Raw genomic sequence first — 14101 nt, 5'->3', positions numbered from 1 at the left:
AAAAAATCCCAACCATTAAAGTAGAAAGGTATTGTTAATGGGCGGGCTTTCGATACACAAAAAGCGATTACTTCACTGTTTTTTTGGACAGCATTCCAAGTAAGAACATTGCATTATTGGTTCAGCCTTTTTACGTGAGATCTTCACTCGGAGGTTTGCATGAACTGCTCTGCTCATTGACATCGCGGAAGCACAAAACGACTTCGCAAGAGCTTTCGTTTTGGGCTCGGAATGACCATTTCACAGCTCTGGAAAAGGGCATTGGTGCCGAGATACCGAGGTGAAGGACTGTCGGTGATACGACATCCCTATGGGATGTCTTCGTTAAGATACTCGTCTCAGCTCCAGACATATACTCCTTCCCAGAACGCATTGCTTGAGCAATTGAGAGGACGCAGCACCAAAAAGCTGGTAGAAGCAATCAAATCAGGATCACGATTTCTGGATGAGCATTTGCCTCTGCTCAAGACAGATTTTGAGCTTGCCAGGAGGCTGTATGAGCAGGGAGAATTGCCGGAGGCATTCAAATTGATCAAATCACTTGCCTGCTTGTCGAATAAGAAACTGCCCAGTAGTCGAAACTACCGATTATCGCTACTAAAGAACTTATTTGGTCTGTCATTTGTGAAAAAGCAGCATGAAACGGGGTTCATATACGAATTCACTGACCAGCACAGAGACCTTTTTGCCTACGGTGTACGGAGCATGATGATACACAACAGCGATTTGTGGAAGATGACGAATAAATCCACTATGGCTCAGCTGGGAGACCAGAAGAAATATCCCGAGCTTTCCCAAAGGCAGGTTTTCCACTTTCTTGTACATACTTCGCTGATGATGGAAAATCCCAGATGGGCTGCTTACACTTACGAGAAGATGCTGATGAATGGCGACGGATGTTATGATGTTTCGCAAGACCTTTTAATTCTGAGGCCGATTATTTCACATCTTTTGGTGAAGGTCCCCGATAATGACATGGAGAACCTGAAATTGATTTCCAAACTGGTTAGATCACAGAACGAAGCTGTTCAAGCCAGAGGCGGCCATAAATACGAAATGAGTGTTTCTGAGCTAAATCAGTTACTTGAAAATGTTTCTATGATCCCCAAAACAACTCCTCAATCACTTCGTTTGAGGAGAGAGGTTTTCGAGCTGGTCACAAGGCAAATGCCAAGTAGCAATGAAGAAGGAATGGTGACCACTTGGCAGGACATGGACGATTTCAACCTCAGAGAATCCTATTTGAGTTTTGGATACGAGATTATTGAGCAAAGCATTGAGTTTACTAACGAGGCACCTGTTTTCAAGGTCTGGTACATCATCAAGTCTACTCTGCAGAACATTTATGAGGCCTCAGGAGATACCAGAAAAGACGTTATTTCTTCGATGAGACATCTCACGGTCTTAGCGAAGGTTGTTACCTTTTTTTCCAGAAGCGGAAAGTATATCGGAGTTGTTCCTGAGGTACTCAGAGATGTTCCCATGAAAGGGTGTCTTGAGTGTCCCCAGCTGGCGAGTGCTCTGATCATGTATGCGGCAAGAACAAAAAACTTTGAAGTTGCCTCCAACATCGTGGATCTTTTGGCAGAAGTCAAGAACGGATCTGAAGAAAAACGTTCTTTGACTCGAGGTGAATTGAACGCGCTGCTGCGGTTGCATTTGGAGATGAACGACAATGATGGGGTCCAGAGGATTCTCAAATCACTCTACGAGGAGCATGGCGGAGCTTCGCATGCTGACCTCAATATGGTGATCCACAAGATGCTGTATATTAACAATGATATTGTTACTGCTTCGAGAATGCTCGAACAATTGCCTCCTACGCTAGCAAAGTCCGGGATCATCACCATGCTGAATTACATGATCGACAACGACCAGATGGACTTTGCCAAGATCCAAAATATGTACTCACAAATGGAGGCCGGACTGTCTCCCGCAGATCCGGTTTGGCTGTACTGGACTTCTGCTTATTTCAAGTATCTCACTTGCAAGTTTGAGGTTGATGTTGCACAGAACGTGTACCTGATGTCGTTGAATGAACGAAAGAGCGAAGACTGCCCAATTATAAATGCATATGGGGTTCACAACAATCCTTTCCGAATGAGACATGAGAACGTGAGAATATACTTACCCAATAGACTCAGGTCTCTAGTTTTGCGGACGATTTCGCATTCATGCATTTCCAAGGCCAAGGCATGCGAAGAAGGGACGGAACTGACGAAAATCAAAGAGGTGTTCCGGTGGACTCTGGCCGAGCTAAAAAAGAGTGGCCTCGAGACTGTCGATCTGGTGGTTGATTTCAAGAGACATATCAAAGTGTTCCGAGAAGTTGGTTTAGAGTTTCCGGAGGATGAAATGGACGAGGCAGCGATCCTTTCACCAAATCAAAGACGCCAGAGATTTGATAACTATTGGACTGGCCGTGACACCAAGAGTATGAGGGGTCCTAAACCATCACAATTGTTGGGAAAACATAAAAGACACAGAGAGATTCCAAGATTAGACGAATAACGAATTATATAACTAATGACATTATACCAATGGTTGTGAGCTAGACGATGATGTATAGCAGCCAGTAGAGTTGACTACGTAGTAATCTTCCGTAAAAGAGTCACAGGCGATAATATTAAAATGATGAACTAAAAGTATCTACGTTTTAAGTTGGAAAAAAAAATCTAGCTGGTAACAGCTAGACATTTTTGTATGATGATAACCGTGAGATTCGAACTCACGCCTCCGAAGAGACCAGGACCTTAACCTGGCGCCTTAGACCAACTCGGCCAGGTTACCTTCAATACGTGTGATGCGTTTTTACGACTAATATAAGCAGCATAATTGTTGGGAACACGATTCTAGCAAACGTCTTTTGGGTCAAACTCGTATCCAAACTGGAATTTAATCAGATAGAAAAGAGCGAAAATCAACGCGAGCATGCTGTTATTGAAACGAAGTGGTCAACGGGGCCTGAATTAGCTTTGTTCGCTGCTGTTACCAGCGTTCAACGCATCACAGGATCACGCATGCGAACGGGACGAATGCGGAGCTCGCTCATTTCAAGGCAGCGTTCCGGCAGCGTTCCCTTGCTTGAATTTGCGGAGCTCTGAAAATAATATATCGTGTACAATAATAAACTTTATTCGTCAAGATGTACTGCGAAATTATCCCTGGGAACCCTGTAGAGGATACCGCATTGTGAGGCATGCAATTTCGGAGGGGGACATATCATTTAAGCATTTGGGTGTCAGCATATTAATGTGTAAGGCTGCCCGAGTGCTTATGCCAGGCACCCTGTAGGCAAGTGCATGTCGTGAGAATAAAGGGATAAGGAATCATTTTTTTGGATAGAAAAAAGATGGGAGGTAGTTTAAGTGGGTAATCTAATATTTATCGGCTTTTACCGGAATATTTTGGTGCTTTTGGATTTATAATTTTGAACAACGTATCGCATGAATATTCATGTAAGCAAGGTTAAGACCATGCTCACAGCATACAGACTGCACCAACAGCTTGTTGGCTTGCCCACAGCAGGTTCTACACATGTCGCGTACACCAAGCATGTTCACTTGCTTTGTATTTTATAACCCAAAGGGGGGGTCTTTGGAGCCTATTAGTTGGATATCACCATAGATAATGGTGGCAACAAATAAGTACCATTAATAACCACTAATAGTAACAGTAATTGGTGTGATTGCCGGTATAGTTATAGTTCGACTTCGTACAAGTGGGCGCACTGTTGGGGTCTCTAGTTACATATTGGGCCAATCACAATGCAGTACGCATACACATGCGCGCAAATCGGCTCTTGCACAAGTCCCGCAGGATGCGATGTTACATCTAGAAATTTAGTTTTTCTTGTTTTGTCAATGTAGTTCGGGGACATAACCACTGCACCTTATTGGCAAGCGTCTATTGTTTGAAGCAGTTAAAGATGCTTTGAAAACAACCTTTTCATCATTTATTCGTAGAACAATTTCACCATCCCGAATGCCGCCCGTAAGCCTCTGAGGGGCAAAAGGGGCTCCGCCTAAATTCCTCAACATCCTGCGCAATTGTGTGGGTTGGACCAATCAACGCCCGCCAAATGCACCCGGGTGCAGAATGACAGAAGACCCGTCCACAACTGCACCATCGAAGGGATATCAAAAGGAAAAAACATCCATATACCCATAACCTTCCTGTATTGTTCTTTTGTTCGATCATCAATTGTTTGTTTCGGTTTGAATAGCGATAATAGCAATCGGATTCTGCATTCAGAACACGTGTCTAAAATAGAATCGCTTTCAAAATCTTTCAAAGCTTTTGTTTGTTGTCCAAACGTTGAGGTACACATATAGCCGTTTTCACAACAATCAAATCGAAAATCGCCGTTCTCAGCACAACCACAAGACAGATTTGTTTCAAAGTTTGCCTGTGAATTGACCGTGGCCATTTCTACTAGAATCTTCAATTTTTTCCTCAAATTTGCAATTTGCGCGGATTTTTACCATGTCTGAACAAAGAGACAATGCTTCCCAGCCACAGCACTCCACCACCTCGTCAACAGCCAGCGGAGCTCAAAACCCGCAACATGATGCTCACCAGCTACGACAATCGCAGGTGTTGCCATATCCAGGGTTCCAACAGAGCGGATATGCGCATATTCTGGCCGGTTCCAACTCTTCCAGTAGACCATATGGCTACCCAGACTCCCAATACCAGGGCTACGTTCAACAACCTCAACAATCTGCAAGTGGTGCTAGTGCCTACGTGAATGGGTCTTCCAACCCAAGCGTTGGATCTGGATCCCCTCAGCAACAAGCGCAACAACAAGCGCAACACCAACCACCATTGCCGCAGCAACAACCTCAGCAACAGCCTGTGCAATCGCAGCAGCAGCAGATACAGCAGCAACAGCAGGTTCAACAGGTGCAAGCTCAACAAGCACAGCTTGGTTATGGAAACCCATACCAAAGTGCGTACTACATGTCGACCCAACCAGGTCAGGTTCAGCAACAACCCGACTACGCTAGTTACGCCAGCTATGCTAGAAACTACGGTTACGTCGCGCCAACAAACTACCCGGTAACGGCGTATTCCAACGCTGGCACCACTGCTGCTTCTGGAATCGGCTCAATGAACGGATCAATAATCTCCCAACAGGCACAGAGCCAGATCCAGAATCCGACTTCGGGCCAGTTCTCGTCACCTGCCCCCAGTTCCATGGCCACCATTGGCCAGGTCCAGCCAGCAGGTCTCCGCCCTCGTATCACTACCACTATGTGGGAGGACGAGAAAACTCTGTGTTACCAGGTGGATGCCAATGGGGTTTCTGTAGTGAGAAGAGCCGATAATAATATGATTAACGGCACTAAGCTCTTGAACGTTGCCCGCATGACGCGTGGAAGACGTGACGGTATTCTGAAGAGCGAAAAGATTAGACATGTGGTCAAGATTGGATCGATGCATCTGAAGGGTGTCTGGATTCCTTTTGAGCGTGCCCTGTCCATGGCTCAACGCGAGAAGATTGTGGACCTGTTGTATCCCCTTTTCGTGAAGGATATCAAACGGGTTATCCAGCAAGGAACTCCAACCAATGCGATTCCCAACGGATCGACTTCTTCTTCAAACACGGGACCTGCTGCTACATCTAACCAATTGAGCCTGAGCTCGGCTTCATCCCAGCCTACTCAGCCAGCTCCTTCTCAGCAACCTACTCCAGTGCAACAACAAGACCAGGCTGTACAGCCTTCTCAGTCGCAGCCTTCTCAACCAGTTCATAATCAGCATCAAGTTGGCCAACAACAGCAGATTCCACTGATCCAGTCTGGAGGTTACAAGCAAGAATCTCAGTCCAGCATACCTCAGCAGTCACAACCAGATTCTGCTAGTGCCCAGCAAGCCAACCCATACCTGCACTCATAGAACCAGCCTGCTCATTACTACTACGGTGGTAACTACGTCTACCAGCAATATCCCCAGACGTATGCATACAGTGCCAACACCGCTCCACAGCCAAGTTCTCAGCAGCCAAAGTATGGAAAATAGAGGAAACCGAGTAGTTGGAATGTGCTAAGTGCTTTTGAAATTTTCGCCATTAACTTCTTGATCTTCTTTTCCCTCAATTCATCTGTGTGCCTATTTTAGCGTGTTGCTTTGCCAAAGTTATTCTGTTCAAATTTGTCTATCTATTTTTATATTTATCTATTCAATTCTGTTATTCTTGTCTGAGCAAAAATGAGAAAATTACTTTTAAATGCCCGTCTTATTAAACGTGTATATGCGATCGATTACTCTGCACTTTGACCTGTCTTGATCTTGCATACAGGCACAGTTGAGTGCCTCAACAGGCGTACAGTATGCAAACTTTGCGTCAGCCAAAAGCTCAATGCCAGTTAGCCCCCTAAACCGTACACCACCAGGTCTAACTTCAAAAGCGTAACGATCTACAGAATTAAAAAAAAAGAATTAGCATTTATTTTATTGTCAATAAAAGAAGCAGCATAAAACATAGTGGTTGGCTCAAAGTTGCCAATGAGAATTTTTATAAGGCGATCATTTTGGTAGCGTGCGAAGATATTTAACCTTTCTGACATCCTTGACTGGCCTTGTCTCTGCATTTTCTTTTTCTGTGACACGCACGTCTTATTGCAGTTCATGTTTGAGTTTGCTTGCTTGCTTGCATGGACGCTCCAAACGTAAATCCCCAGTGTTGTTCTGAACAGATGACGCCGATTTGCTGTGAGTGTAGTATGCGTGCAGACTTAATTAAAGTACAGTTTTCGATCACTCGCAGATTAAATAAGACGCAATAAGATGCAATAGGATGATGCAAGCCTTAAAATTGGAAAACCTTGGGTTCGGCCGCTTCAGCTATGCTGGTGCTTAATACTGTTGAAGTAGTCTCTCCAATAACTGGTCGAAATTCTAGTGGGGATTACACATTTAAGCTTGTCACATAAGATGTATTTGTATACACCCCAATGCCTCAGCCAGGGATGAGCTGTCTGTACTATTAAGCACCAATAGCACTCTCTTCCCGACTGCTTACTTACGCATCGCCATATCTTCGTGCACCAACAAATCTTTGAAAAAATTCCAGCTGATATCATGCTCTAGACTGAACTCTATGGAGTTTCAATAGCCTAATTATTATCGCTCAGCATGTCCCTATTTGAAGTTGAAGGCTGGGATTTGGGAACCGCTAAGGTTAAGAAAGGTGGAATTCCCAAGCAGAAGAACAAAAACAAGGGGAAAAAAGAAGAGAAGCCATACCAGAGGGACGACAGATCCCATGGTGGAAGAGATGGAAAAGACAGAAAGTTTCAGGATAAAGGTGATAGAAAAGACAAGAGACATGATGGGAGAAGAGATGATAGAGATATGAACACTCGCAAAGGTCCAAGAGACTCTAAAGATTTTGGAAACAGAGACTCAAAGGACGGAAAGAGAAAACACGATAGCGATGAAAGAAGCACTAAGAAACCCAAAGTATCTGACCCAGAGTTGGAGAAGCCTTTTGATGCCGAAACTGAGAAGCCAGAACTTGTTTCTACCACTACAAAGCTCACTCCACTTCAACAGAAGATGATGCAAAAACTAAGTGGATCAAGGTTTAGATGGATAAACGAACAACTTTACACCTCAACATCTGTTGATGCTTTGGAATTGATCCAAAAGCAACCATCCTTATTTGACGAGTATCACCAGGGATTCAAGAATCAAGTCGAAGGCTGGCCCGAAAATCCAGTTGATATTTTTGTTAGAGATATCAAGGAGAAGACCCTCAAGAGAAGGGTGAACTCTCCTGGTGGGTTGCCCGGTATCAATCACACCAAAGAGGTTGTTATTGCTGATATGGGTTGCGGAGAGGCTAAATTAGCGCTGGAAGTATCCAAGTTCTTGAAGCAGAATAAAAGGAAGAATTTTGAAATCAAATTGCACAGTTTTGATCTCAAGAAGGTGAACGATAGAATAACGGTTGCTGATATAGCCAATGTTCCTTTGGCCGACGAATCATGTTCCGTTGCGATTTTCTGCCTGGCATTGATGGGTACCAACTTTCTGGATTTTATCAAAGAGGCCAACAGAATTTTGATTCCAAGAGGTGAATTGTGGATCTCTGAGATCAAATCGAGATTTTCGGATGGAAAGGGTGAGGAGTTCATCAATGCCATCAAGTTATGTGGATTCAGACACAGAACCACCGACGACTCAAATAAAATGTTCACGAGATTCGAGTTTTTCAAGCCCTTCGATGACAATTCAGCAAGGCCAAAAACGAAGTTTATTAACGCAGAGTCGGATCTGGAGAAGTTGGAGGCTAAGAGAGGGAAGGCTCCAGAGGGTCAATGGTTGTTGAAACCTTGTATCTACAAGCGCAGGTAAAAAATCTAATTCTTAATGCTCGCATATATTTATTGTAGAGACGACTTGATGATTAAATCAAAACTTTGTAAAGAATTACCCAGGAAACATAAAAACTATTAGCAGGAGAACACGGGAGGGCGGATCTGATCAGTTCGCCTGTCTTATCAAATTTCACCACTGGCACCTTCTACAGTTCGCAAACTGTTGCAGTTTCCAAAATGCAATACTATGGAATGGCTTCACAAAACCCTTGGCTACACATATTAGTGAGCTTCAAGTGGTAGTCTTAATATTATCAAACAGCACCAAAGGTCGTGCTTGAATTAGTTATTTAGTGTCACTGACCGAGTTTGTCTAATGTAGAAAAAATGAAACTTGAAAATGCCGTCCTAGTATAGTGGTGAGTACACTTCGTTGTGGCCGAAGAAACCCAAGTTCGATTCCTGGGGACGGCAGTTTTTTTTTTACTCCTGTACAGTTACACAGCCTAATGAGAGTCACTACGGCCTCTTACTTGTTTGCTGATAGAAATACAGATTCTGTTATTTTTTTTTGGCTTTGCTCATCTAATCACTTTCGCTGTCTCCGCCGTAGTCGCTCTCATCTTCTTCTCCTTCACCACCTTCACTGGCATCGTCATCAGTGTTGGAGTCACTCTCGGAGTAACCTTCACTAACAACGTCTTCGTCTTCTGGATTCTCGTCACTGACCTCAAATTCAGACTCCTCCGAGGATTCGTCTTCCCCACTATCAGAGTCGGCAGCCAAGAACTCCCAACCTCCATCTAGGAAGAACTGGTAGGGGTCTGCTTGGATAGTCTTCATGATGGTTGGCCAGTTCAAGTTGACAGTACCTTCACTCAAAGGAATGTCCACGTCAGTTAACCAGGCCTTGACATCCTCCAAAGTCTCCATCGGAATGGTGTTCACGTGGACAACCGGCTTGGTGAAGTCCTTAAACACGAAAACCAAATCAAAATTTTTCAATCCAAATTGAACTCTTTCCAGATGAGCGATCTCAATTTCCTCCAACGTCACCACCAAGAAAGGTGGGTCCATCAACTGAATCAAACAATCTCTCGTCGGCAAACACAGAACAGACGATCTGAAGGGAACACCATTGAAACCCAATTCTCTGAAAGGGACATCAAGATCAACGAGCCCGTTGGAAGCATCGCTGATCATCTCTGCAAAAGCCCTAAATTCCTTATCAAGAGCAGCCTTGCGTCTTCTTTCTTCCTGTTCTTGTTCCAGCTCGTCTTCGTCACCGTACCTGTATTTACGTCTTTTGTTTCCGGTCTCGTCGACTGAAATATCTGAGGCCTCACGGTAGAACTGAACATCCAGAGTCTTTTTCTTGCCGATGAAAATTGGCGACTTCAAATGGCAGTGGATCACAACGATGAGCTCATCTTTGCACGATTGAAAAAACAAGTGCTTGATGTTGGAGAATAGGATGTCAACGTGCTGGTCCATTCTCACAGGAGATTGGTATCTGATACCGTTTTGGTGGATTGTAACTTGACCTGCAACTCTCTTTGAGTCAGGTGCTGGTCTCACGAAAACGGCATCCAGTCTCTTTGGTCTACCACCTCTGTGCTCTACCAAATTGGCCTGGGCAACGACATCCGACATCGCTTTCTTCTCAGAGTCTCTCTTGACGGCGTCCTTCTTGAGATCAGTGATCTTCTTAAACACCTCAGCCAGTCTTTCGCCGTCTTTAGACCTGAAAGTGAAGGATCTCACAAACTGCTTGTCCGCACCCTCTTCATAAGGAATCTCTTCCTTGTTACTACCAGCACCACTAGCACCTGGAGAGTTGAAGTTGAGTCTCAGATAGGTGTAATCTCCTTCTTCGTTCTTAGAACCGTTTTTGTAGGCGTTGATGTGAAAAGGCACTGGACGGCCACAAATAGGAAGAATGATCGTCTGGTTCTTGCTATCAATGTGGATTCTAAGATCTCTCACGTTTGATGGAATCTGAGTTTCTCTGACATAAGACTCGTACCTCTTGAAGACAGCTTTCTTCTCAGAATCCCCGGTTGCGTCTTCTTTGGAAAACCTGGCCAAACCTTCCTTGAGTCTTCTAGCATGAAGCTCTTTTTGGATTTCCTTCTTCAACTGTTCCTGATCTTCATCCTGGTTCTTGGTCTCGGCTCTCAGCTTTGACTTTAATATTCTAGAACCTGTGGTTGGCTCAGGCTTTGGTTTGGTCTCCTTCTTCACCTCGCTCTTAACTTTGTTCTTTTCTGTCTCCTCGTCCTCCAAGTAGAACGCAACCTGGGACCTGGAAGTTGGAGAGTCAGTCAAAAGAATGGGGTCCGAGCCAGTGACTCTGACAGTATCCGCCAACATTAGGGCATATTCCTCACCACTTTCATCCTTGAGATTCTGGAACCCAAGCACAAGATTGACGGCTGCACCGTTTCTGATGACCCTTTCATTTTTGCCATTCAAAACACCAGTGGAATCTCTAAATTCCAGTCCAATTAACGAACCAATGTTCTTCAAGAAATTCTTCTCCAGGTCAGGCCTTTCCGAGTGAACAAAAGCGACGGTTTTGGAAAACAAGTCCTTACTTTTGATTCCATCACTGAGGAAAGAGTACACCTTCTTCTGCAACGAGAGTAAGAAGTCGTAATCCTTCTCCATCTGCTTCGAAGGACTGATCAAGAACGTTCTGGAAACGTTAGAACAGTACGATTTGTAACGCAAACCCAGCGAACAGATGATGACAGATCCCTGCAACTTCAAATCCGTAGACTCAGCAGAGAATCGAAGATCATATTTTCCATGAGATTGAACAATCGGCCTATAGCACCAATCCAAGAGTCCTAAATCAAAGTCTGATCCCAGTTTCTTCATGGATTTGTCAGTATCCCAGGCCTTAATGAATTTTTCATCATCAATTTTGTTCTCCAAGCGATCAGCCAACTTCGCATTTGTAATGTTCTGATCAGCATCTATGATAGTGCTCATCTCATCAGTGAAATAAGTCAACATGTTGACGGTTGTCCTGGAGGCAGTCCTAATCGCTTTATTCTCTTCGTCATCCTTCACTTCCAACGCTAACGATATTCCCACAGAGACATCCAAAAGCTCAAAATCTTCCTTGCTTTTGTTCCATATTGGGTTCCATTCATCGATGAACTTTCCCTCGTACTTGTCCTTGGAGATGACACCAACCTTGCTTCCAGATGTCTTGATCACGGTGATGAAATCTTCGAATAACTTCAAGTTATGATCAGCATCTTTAGTTCTTGCCAAAATTTCCAGACTGCCTGCAGGCAGTGCAGGCTTTAAAGGGTTCAAATGCTTTGCTTTTCCCACAGAGGTAAGGATCGTGATCTTATTCTTGGTGATGTACAAAGCAGTAGCAGGGAACTCATAGCCGAACAACCACGTGTGCAAAACCGTAGATTTCTGGTATGGGTTGGAATCGTCACCAGATCCAACAACAACGATAACACCATTGGTCCCACGGAACGATTCCTGACTCAGGTTCTTCTGCAACAGCTGGAGCCTTGTCTTAAACAGCTGGGAGTTCAGTTGGATGTCAGACATTTTGATAGGAGTAGTTGGGTCACAAAAACAACTGACTTTAACTCAATTCTATCACTCCTGGACAGGTAACTGGATGAATTCGCTCTGGTTCAAGACGACAACGGTGGCGAGGACAGGAAGCGTTTGAGCTGGTGGACTTTGTCAAACTTCGAATCGTGGACGCGTTGAGCGTGTGTATATCAATAAATAATTTGGTGGAGCACGTAATTGAGTTCTCAGTTAGGGACAGCGCTAATCGACCTGCACGGACAAGAAATCAAGCTCAAAAAGTATAAGTTTAGAGATATAAATTCATAGAAGCCATTAAAACCTACTTCATCCTGTTTCATCACCTTTCCGGCGCGTTCATAGCCCTAATCATTGGGTAGTGCGAGCACCTATTCTCCTCTTCACCCGATCGCAACTTGGCAGAAGGGGATCCTTCAAGTTTGGAGATGTGTCCATCAGTGTTATGTTCCACGAATAACCACACTTAAGCGCCTTTGAATCCAGTTTTTGTACAGTTTCGAAGCAACGGTTAAGACTGTCACAAACAATATGGCAGACAATATGGCGGAGGATTACTCCTACGATTACGAGTACCTCTTTAAAAGTGAGTTGAGATAAGGTTGGGGGCGGGACAAGAGGATCTCACAAGATTTATCAATACTAACAAATTTGCCTCTTTTTAGTCGTTTTGATCGGAGATTCAAGCGTTGGAAAATCCAATCTGCTGTCCAGATTCACGAGAGATGAGTTCAATCTCGAGTCACGGGCCACTATTGGAGTGGAATTCGCTACAAGAACTATAGATATCGATGGTAAGAGGGTCAAAGCACAGATCTGGGATACCGCTGGTCAAGAGCGTTATCGCGCAATCACGGCGGCTTACTACCGTGGAGCAGTTGGTGCTTTGGTGGTTTACGATATCTCCAACAGCGAGAGTTACGAGAGCGTCAGCAGATGGCTGAGAGAGATGAAGGACCACGCGGATGCAAATATAATCATAGAGCTGGTTGGCAATAAATCGGATCTGGACCATCTCCGGGCTGTTCCTACCGAAGAGGCAAAGAACTTTGCAACTGAAAACAGACTATTGTTCACCGAGACTTCTGCTTTGAATGCCGAGAACGTCGAGCTTTCCTTCCACCAACTGCTGAAGTCTATCTATGAGATGGTGTCGAAGCACAGATTCGATATGGACGATTATGGAGCTCAAAAGCAATCCACTTCCGGACCCACGATCACACTCACACCCACACCAAAAGACCAGAAAGTTTCGAACGGTTCGAATTGTTGTTAGAGGAAGTCGAAGCATTGAAAGAACAGGAGTGGGCCAACAGGTTGCAAGATCCATTCGCTATTGGACAATTACTAAGTTCTAGCTATTTAGTACGATGTTGATCAAGCGAAAGAAAGTGGAACTGGTTGCGTTCCAAACCTAACCCGGCCACATGAGTTCTACCATGACCATCTCCTTTTACTGCTCCATTATATCTTTAATCATAGCCTTTTTGTCATTTTTGGAGGTATCAGTCGATATTTCACAATTCGTAAGTAACCTATTGACCATTTCGTTGGCAGAAGTTCCGCAATTTCAAATTCCGATCCTCACTTGTTTGGCTAGAGAAACTATTTCTCCTCTTTCAATGGCTCTTTGAAATCCTCATCACCTTCTTCTTCATCATCATCTTCATTGGCGGCTCCATCACCCTTCTTGGCTTCCTCCTTCTTCAATTCCGCATCGACTTTGGAATAATCAATAACCTTACCCCTGGTTCTTCTACCAGTGGTGATGATGTTGGTGGTATCAATCTCCAGAAGATCGTCCTCATCCTCATCCTCATCTTCAATAACCAGCTTGTCATCATCAACATCTTCTTCTTCGTCCTCCTTGTCGCTGTCGTTTTCTGCAGGTGGGAGATCGTCGTCGTACTTCCTTCTGTGCTTTCTCTTCTTCTTTCCATCCTCGCCTTCCCTCTTGCGCTTCTCCTCTGGAACGGCACCTTTGGCCGTGGTCTCCTCCACAGAATCAATTGGCTTGGTGTCTTCTTTTGGGGTTGATTCCTCACTCATTGTGAAATTCAGAATATTAAACTGCTTCAGTCTGTACAGTAAGAGCAAACTGAAAGTTCAGGCCCGAATTCGTGGAGGACACGGGTCGTGTGCAAATCACAACAGACCCAGAGCTCAAAACTAAAACTAATTTTTGG

The 14101-nt window shown here is 44.4% G+C and overlaps 7 protein-coding genes across 7 annotated transcripts; 4 read left to right on the top strand and 3 right to left on the bottom strand.

Annotated features, from left to right (window-relative positions):
• Window positions 1-231: 231 nt before the first annotated feature.
• Window positions 232-2511, top strand: KUCA_T00004105001 (uncharacterized protein; the record flags this gene model as incomplete). Its single annotated transcript, XM_022600806.1, has 1 exon — window positions 232-2511. The coding sequence occupies one exon, from the start codon at window positions 232-234 to the stop codon at window positions 2509-2511; it is 2280 nt and encodes a 759-aa protein (XP_022460115.1).
• Window positions 2512-4033: 1522 nt separating this feature from the next.
• KUCA_T00004104001 (uncharacterized protein) lies at window positions 4034-4429 on the bottom strand (the record flags this gene model as incomplete). Its single annotated transcript, XM_022600805.1, has 1 exon — window positions 4034-4429. The coding sequence occupies one exon, from the start codon at window positions 4427-4429 to the stop codon at window positions 4034-4036; it is 396 nt and encodes a 131-aa protein (XP_022460114.1).
• A 56-nt stretch (window positions 4430-4485) lies between these two features.
• KUCA_T00004103001 (uncharacterized protein) lies at window positions 4486-5901 on the top strand (the record flags this gene model as incomplete). The annotated part of the gene is made up of 1 exon (XM_022600804.1): window positions 4486-5901. One exon carries the CDS (start codon window positions 4486-4488, stop codon window positions 5899-5901), a length of 1416 nt encoding a protein of 471 aa, XP_022460113.1.
• Window positions 5902-7140: 1239 nt separating this feature from the next.
• On the top strand, window positions 7141-8364 carry KUCA_T00004102001 (uncharacterized protein; the record flags this gene model as incomplete). The annotated part of the gene is made up of 1 exon (XM_022600803.1): window positions 7141-8364. One exon carries the CDS (start codon window positions 7141-7143, stop codon window positions 8362-8364), a length of 1224 nt encoding a protein of 407 aa, XP_022460112.1.
• Window positions 8365-8912: 548 nt separating this feature from the next.
• Window positions 8913-11909, bottom strand: KUCA_T00004101001 (uncharacterized protein; the record flags this gene model as incomplete). Its single annotated transcript, XM_022600802.1, has 1 exon — window positions 8913-11909. The coding sequence occupies one exon, from the start codon at window positions 11907-11909 to the stop codon at window positions 8913-8915; it is 2997 nt and encodes a 998-aa protein (XP_022460111.1).
• A 537-nt stretch (window positions 11910-12446) lies between these two features.
• On the top strand, window positions 12447-13191 carry KUCA_T00004100001 (uncharacterized protein; the record flags this gene model as incomplete). Its single annotated transcript, XM_022600801.1, has 2 exons — window positions 12447-12501; window positions 12581-13191. The coding sequence occupies 2 exons, from the start codon at window positions 12447-12449 to the stop codon at window positions 13189-13191; spliced, it is 666 nt and encodes a 221-aa protein (XP_022460110.1).
• Window positions 13192-13520: 329 nt separating this feature from the next.
• Window positions 13521-13964, bottom strand: KUCA_T00004099001 (uncharacterized protein; the record flags this gene model as incomplete). The annotated part of the gene is made up of 1 exon (XM_022600800.1): window positions 13521-13964. One exon carries the CDS (start codon window positions 13962-13964, stop codon window positions 13521-13523), a length of 444 nt encoding a protein of 147 aa, XP_022460109.1.
• Between the last annotated feature and the right edge of the window lie 137 nt (window positions 13965-14101).

The sequence above is a fragment of the Kuraishia capsulata genome, genomic scaffold (genome assembly GCF_000576695.1).
Source record: "Kuraishia capsulata CBS 1993 genomic scaffold, Kuraishia_capsulata_scaffold_5, whole genome shotgun sequence".
NCBI classification, from domain to species: Eukaryota; Fungi; Ascomycota; class Pichiomycetes; order Pichiales; family Pichiaceae; genus Kuraishia; species Kuraishia capsulata.
The sequence above is the reverse complement of the archived record's forward strand: the minus strand, read 5'-3'. Positions and strand labels throughout refer to the sequence as shown.